Here is a 7021-nt window from a genome sequence, read left to right as displayed (position 1 = left end):
CGTTCAAATCCCAGGGGAGTAAACACACACATGGTTTTGTCCATCTCAGGCTGCATGAAGTGGAAGTAAAAATAACAAATGCATTCAAGGCGGACAACATTTTTCGTTATGCTTTCATGCTGACACTCCCTGTTCTCCTTATGTAATCAAGACGCAATCAGGGACAACATTTACTGTCTCACTTCGTCGTCTATCACTGCCATCCCACTATCGTTCATACGGATAATCGTCCTGACAACGGCTGTAAATCTGTGGCTGAGGTCTGAAAGGAAACAAGCAGCGACGACAGTTTCCTCGCCGCCTGCAGATGTTCCTCTCAACACTGCACCACTGTTACTTATTTATTTAGTTATTAGTCGTAAGATCAAACCAAGGAAACATGTCGTTTATCTCTGAAGCTGATGTGCACGCTCACACATTCCAGAATAGTCACATGATAAAGAATCCCAATTCAAAAGGGTTTGTTTTTTTTAATCAGTCAAATGTTGAAATTCTCTTTTGCTGCTGTCCAACAGTCCAAATGTTTCCTGTTTGTATATTTCCTGTGTGTTTTCCTGTAAGATGTGTCTATTCCGGTAAAAGGCAGATTACAGATAAACCTTTGTCCTCAGACACATTACTTGTAGGCAGTGGGTTAGGGTTGGCCGTCTAATTTAGGAAATACAGGGTTTCTAATTCTAATCTTACTGGAGTTGGCTACATTTTTTATATATATCATGAGAGAGGCTCACTGAGTGTTATACGCTCTGAAATGTTTCCACATTAGCAAAGAGAGAATTTCAATTTTTTAAAAAGAAGGAAAAAGTCTATTAATGATTACGCACACTGGGCCATTTTAAAAGCTCGTATTATAGTCAGAGGCCCAGCGAGCTGCATCAAAGCTTTCTGCTATGAAGCATAAAAGACATCGGGGGCTGTTAAATTTAGGGAAGGGAGTGCACTGAGATTGGCAATGAAATGTTATCATATAGTTTGTCCAAGACTGAACATATTGTGCTATTATGCTGCTGTGATTATTTATTTAGTTACTTATTATGGTCATTAACGCTTTGACTTTACTTATCAGATGCTGTTTTTTAGACATAATATCTACGGTCTCTCTGGGTAACACTTTACTTTAACCTCCTGTAAACAGTATATGCACATTTAATATATTGTTTGTAACGTAGTTATAATGTATATTTTAAGTGTTTATTAATGTACAATATTTGTTGACAATCATAACTAATCATGAAGCATGATTGATATCGCAACTGTACCATTGCATTAACTGTTTATTTCGTGCCCACAGGAATTATAGCTGTTTAACACTGTTATCTGCTCCAATAGTGCATCATAAACCATTTATTAAATGTTTATATTCTGCTTATTAATGCAACATGAAGGGATTTAAAGTAAAGTGTTGGCGTTTGTTTCATGTTTTAGGAGCTTTTCAATACTCCTGTGACAAATTAAAGCCAAGGCCGCAGGACTTTTTCGGTGGCATTATCGTTTTATTAAGCTCTATCGCTGGTGTAAGAGTATGAAATCTCTGCAGAAAAAAACACAATCCAGGAGTGCATGTTGCTTATTTTCCAAAAGAAAAGCCAAAGCATGCAGGAAATAACAGTGTAAACTTGATCTTGATGTGAGAAACAGACTAAAGGGGTAGTTGCGTGTTGGTTTTGGTGACAGTGGCACTGAGCTGTGTTGCTGTAACCCTTGCTGCCGGGGTGACTGACAGCCACAGGTTGAGCAGCAGGTCTACCTTCAGTTTCTGTCGACTGCGGTGAAAAACGCGCCGGCCCGTCCTCGCCATCAGAAACACACAGACACCGGCGGCCTCTCCTCCCCACTGACTCCTCTTTCATGAGTTACACCTACTCGCAGATAGAGCTTAATAAAACCGGGCATTTGGAAGACAACAAGTGCATGGTCGAGGGAAAGACAACACAAGGGTTAGCAAAGATGTTTTTTTTTAGCCCCACTACTGTAGAATTATGTCATTGATGGTTAGTGCAAAGTTATGCACCGAATCTTCAAATTAGACCATTTTCAATGTATCCGAATGGATTCTATTCAATTCAGACAGGGAAAAGCTTCTGAAACAGCATTTCCACCATCGATGGACCCTGAAACTCTTCACTGAGTCTGAACTAATGACGTTTATTTTGGGGTTAGCAGCTCTTAAAGGAACCACTAGTATTTAGTGATAGAGAAGACATACAGGGACACTAACATGACAAATAAATATCCCAAAATAAATGAATAAAATGTGTAAAGAAAATAAAGTGTCGTTGATGGATGTTATGTGCCACTTCAAAATGACTGGGTGACCCCTTGTTTTTTCACAATAAAAGTCCAGTTTTGATCCCATATATGTAGCGTAAGCCACACAAACACATGCACACACAATTATTCACACAGTGGGATATTTTGCCTCACATAGCCCACGAGGGTCAAAGACTAGGATTGACTGAAAACACCCACCCCACAGGCCATCACTGCTGCGAGACCGGCGCCAGAATTGGAAACACGTGTGTATTAATACCTGCTCAAGGCCCTGAGAAATATATCGCCTTGGCTAACCTGCTAATAGCCTTAATTTGTAAGGTAAACAGTAGAAGAGTTTGACACTCACTCACCTAAGGTGGCTTTCCTCTGCTGCGCTGCCTCTGCTGCCTTCGGAGGCTTTGGAGGGACTAGGGGTGGGGGGGGCGGCAAAGTTACAGCTTGCCTCCACCATGATATCTGTTAAAGTCATTTTCTCTCAAAGAGGAATTAATTTCCTTTCTCAGGCGGCCCATAGCGCCTGTGGCACAGCCTGTCCCGTCCCCCCCGGATCACGAAAACGCTGCAACGGCTACACAGTTACAATTTGTTTAATATTATATATTCTATATTATATTGTTAAAACATTGATTTTAAATCCAAACTGTGTGCACTTTAAATCTGTGCCATACACACTGTACATCTTTGTGCGTGTGAATGCATATTTACCTTTTAAATTTTAAAGAAAATTTGTGTACTTTAATACTTTAATAAAGTTATCTGTATAAATAAAATAAATGAGATTATTTTAATTGCAAAGACAAAACAAATCATCATTTTCCCATTAAATCACTTACAGATCAGTTCTCATATTTATGAGAGGGTCCAAAGTTATGTAAATGAGTTTAAGGCCAAACACATCTTTTAGTTTTATTTGAGTTCTTCATAATAAAAAAATAATAAAAAATAAATAAATACAAATTAATAATAATGATAACAATAATAATAATAAAAGCAAAAGTGAAGATGCCTCTCTTCTTTCACTCCCGGCTGTTTACAGCTTTTTTAATTTTTATTTTATTCTTACTTCACTTCTGAAAAATGACACTTTGATTTAGTGAGACACTGATGTGACGACTGACAATGTGTGATCAGTGGTCGGTGTACGTGGATTTTATAGAAGGTTGAAATATTTCATATCGTACTAACTCAAAATTTCCGGGGGTTGATTCTGGTCACTATCAAGGCTGCCTATGTTATATTGTTTTCTGATTTTTAATGATGATAAAGGTTAGCTCAAAGTTTGGTCCCCTTGAAGTACTATGTGTTTCTAACGAGTTCCAACAGTAATTAATGTTCATTTTAGAGGGGACGCTGTTCTGAAACAAAATGAGTTATTTCAACTTCATGACCTCATATTAAAGGTCAAACTTGTGTCGGCTTATTTGAATTTGACGATGTGAGGTGTTTCATTTCAAAAAAAGAACCCCCACTCCTAAAAAATGATTGGTTTAATTAAATTAAAGTGTGGTTGTTTTTTAAGAGTAGTAGGTAACTTTCTTGGAGGATTAAATGTACAGACTTGAAACTGTTTTGCATTGCAATGAATGTTTTTGAGGTTTTCTGATGATTGTTTCGTAATAAAACTTGTCCTTTAAAAGTGGCGGAGAGTCAAAGGCAATATTTAACAACAAAAGTATTTTAAAGGGTCAGAACTGGCAAAGACAGGGGGACATGCTGAGTTAACCCCTGACACCTCGCCCACGTATCTCTCCCCAACCCCACACCACCCCTAATAACCTCCCCGGCCCCACCCATGAACCAATAGGGCTGTTTTGTTGCAGGGGGAAAAAGATGGCCACCAGAGGTCAGATCCAAGTCCAAAATAAATTGCCCTCTTTCCTGAGGCTCAGCCATTTTAATAGTACAGATTTATTGTGCTGTGCTTTTCGGAGGGTGATCATATGTATGTGGTCAGTAGCGCGTATGCAGTCTGTGACCCAGCCTCCCTCTCACGTTACATCCTATTTATAACATCCCCTCCGCCGGCTCCCCTCGTTCTGCAGTTCCTACAAACCACCTCCTGCTCCCAGCCTCGAGCTCCAGTCCCCTGCTCCTCCTGACATCTGAGAGGCTCTGCTGCAGCGTATCCTGGGCTAACTGTTTATCCTGTACAGCCTGGCAACTGGCCGCACGCTCCGGATTACCACAGGACACCCATTTCAAAACACACTTTGCTTTCTGCTCTGACTAATCGAGAGAAGACTATTTGAATTTATTTTTTTTAACTGGAGGCAAAAGTTTTGGGATAGTCACAGGAAAAAGAGAAAGCCTCTTGGATATGTGCTTGTGATATTTTTAGTTTTTTTGTTGTTTTTTTGGTTGATTTAGAAACTTTTACTTGCACTTCTCACCTTTCCTGGAGGGCCGTGTGTGTTTACATGCGATGGATCACACACTGTTCGGCTGCCTGCGGAGCCCCCACGCCCCGGCGCAGGCCCTGCATCCCGCCTTCACCCAGTCCCCCCTGACTCTGCACGGACGCTCCGACCATGTCTCCTACCCTGACCTGGCCTCTTCATCCTCCTCCTCCTCCACCTCCTCCCCTTCTCCCTGCATCATCTCCAGCTACCCGGTCGACGACGGCCTGTTTCCCGGGCAGCACCACCACCACCACCACCCTCACCGCGGCCACCTGCCCTCCCAGCAGCATCACCACCCACCTCAGCACCATGCATCTTGGCATATCCCACAGATGCCGTCACCTGGCGGGAGCACACGCCACAACCTATGCCACCCGCACTCCCACTCATCTTCCCATGACAGCGGGACAACACCCCCAGACCTGGGCCACACTGGTGGGCCAAGTGTGTGCGCCAGCACCCCCAGTCTGGGCATCGGCAGCACCCCTACAGGGGCCTCCTGTGTGCCTGCCGACTTTGGCAGACAGACTCTGTCACCTGCTGAGGCGGAGAAGAGGAACGGCAAAAGGAAAAGTGACAGTTCAGGTAAGAGCCGCTGAGATCAGAGATTTCTGACTTCAGTTTTTGAGCCACTACTCTCTAAATGGCAGAGATTTTATCCCTCAGATATTCCTTTTTACGCATATTATAAATAAATAAGCTGTGTGTGACAAATTTCACAACTAAAAAACTTCATGTAATTCTGTGGAGACCTTTCCAGTGTCTCTTCCAGTGTCTCTTTGTTCAGTCTTTTTGTTAGATAAATAGCAGCGTTTTAAGGAATTCCAAGCAAGAGCTCTAAAATTACACAAACATCGGAACGTGTCATTCTGAATCTTTCAACAGCTCATAAGTGTTGAGATTTGTGCAGCTCTGATAGGAAAACAAAAAAGTGTCTGAGAAGCAGTTTGTAGGTGTCGGCTGACACGCAGGGAGGCTGTTGCAGCGGGCGAAATGAACCGTGGAGCAAAGGCCACATCGTAACTGTGTGGCCACATCTGACTACTGCCATGTTTTGTTTAAAAATCACATCTGGTTTGTTGCGACGCTCTTCAGAGGGCAGAAAATGAGGCACACAGTAAAGAATTAATGTCACGGATTGTAAAAGACTACACCGGCGCCTCGCGCCACACCAAACAACCGACAGACGCAGGCTCTCCAGGCTTTATTCTTAGTCTAAATCTGGTTGTCACATTTCCTGAAATAAAACAAAATGATTGCAAAGGTGCATTTCAAGTATCTGTGTTGTAATAGGATGTGGTATTGATTTTATTGATTTATTTTATCTATAGAATAAATGCATATTTTTTTATTATAAATTATTTTATTACCACAAGTAAACCCTAATTATGCCATGTTTACCTGTTGTTCTGAAATACAGATTTATAAAATGGATTTACATTTGCATAAATAGTCAGTTGTACTGTATGTTCTGTACAGTGAAGTGCACCAGAGCTGTGAGCTTCAAGACCACTTTCTTTGTTTTTATGTAATTTGTGACTTTGTAAAAATGTGTGACTCCGCACTTTTAGGGGGGTGCTGGTGTTCTGATCGTGACCTCTTAAAAGTAACTGACCGTTATGTAAAGTTTTTGAAGATAAACTGTAAAGTGTGAAGCTTTATTAACGGCTTTACACTCTCCTTGAATTATATAACTAGTAAATTAATAATGTAGTCTAAACACATTCGAACCAACATAGAAAACCTTTTTTTTTTTTTTTTTTTTTTTAAAGTTTTGCACATGTATGAACAATTTTTTTTTCGGACTGTACTTAAACAGGTATCACCTCCCCGATGACCTACAGGACATTTCCAACCTGCAGTCACCGCAATAATCAATCACGCCGTGACAAACTGCCGGGGTCGGGTCGTGGGAGTTCTCGCAGGGAACGTGATATTAGTGAGAGTTCTAAGTTTTCCAGGGAAAGTGTGCTCGCCGTGCTCTCTGTCCATTTGAGGATTGCGGGCCCTCAGCGACGCTCGCGTCTTACCTTTTAAAGGCCTCTTTGTCTGCACAGCGTACCACCTGCACTTGACCACTGACTGATATTGCTGCATGTGATTAGTTTTCGCTCAGGATGCTGGTGGTCGCCTCAGAGAGCGTCTATGGCCTCTGACAGGCCGGCTGTTGCTGCAGTTTACAGCCACAGTGTGCAAAATATTCAAGGACTGTGTAATTAATAGACAGTGTAACTGCACTGGAAACACGTATTTGTAATAATTCAGGTTATGATACCAAATACTGGAAAGCGCGGTTAAAATTTACATTACTCAGTGATTTAGCAGGAACTCCAGATGTCAGGGTTAAA

General features: G+C 41.6%; 1 protein-coding gene across 1 annotated transcript in view; it reads left to right on the top strand.

The window, feature by feature from the left end:
• Positions 1–4287: 4287 nt before the first annotated feature.
• Positions 4288–7021, top strand: part of meox2a (mesenchyme homeobox 2a) — a 10087-nt gene continuing 7353 nt past the window's right edge. Inside the window, exon 1 of the mRNA XM_032518950.1 lies at positions 4288–5258. Coding sequence (XP_032374841.1) covers positions 4697–5258 — 562 coding nt within the window. The 5' untranslated portion in view covers positions 4288–4696. The remainder of the gene's footprint in view (positions 5259–7021) is intronic.

This window comes from Etheostoma spectabile, chromosome 6 (assembly GCF_008692095.1).
Source record: "Etheostoma spectabile isolate EspeVRDwgs_2016 chromosome 6, UIUC_Espe_1.0, whole genome shotgun sequence".
In the NCBI taxonomy this organism is placed as follows: Eukaryota; Metazoa; Chordata; class Actinopteri; order Perciformes; family Percidae; genus Etheostoma; species Etheostoma spectabile.
This window is presented reverse-complemented; position numbering and strand designations above follow the sequence as displayed.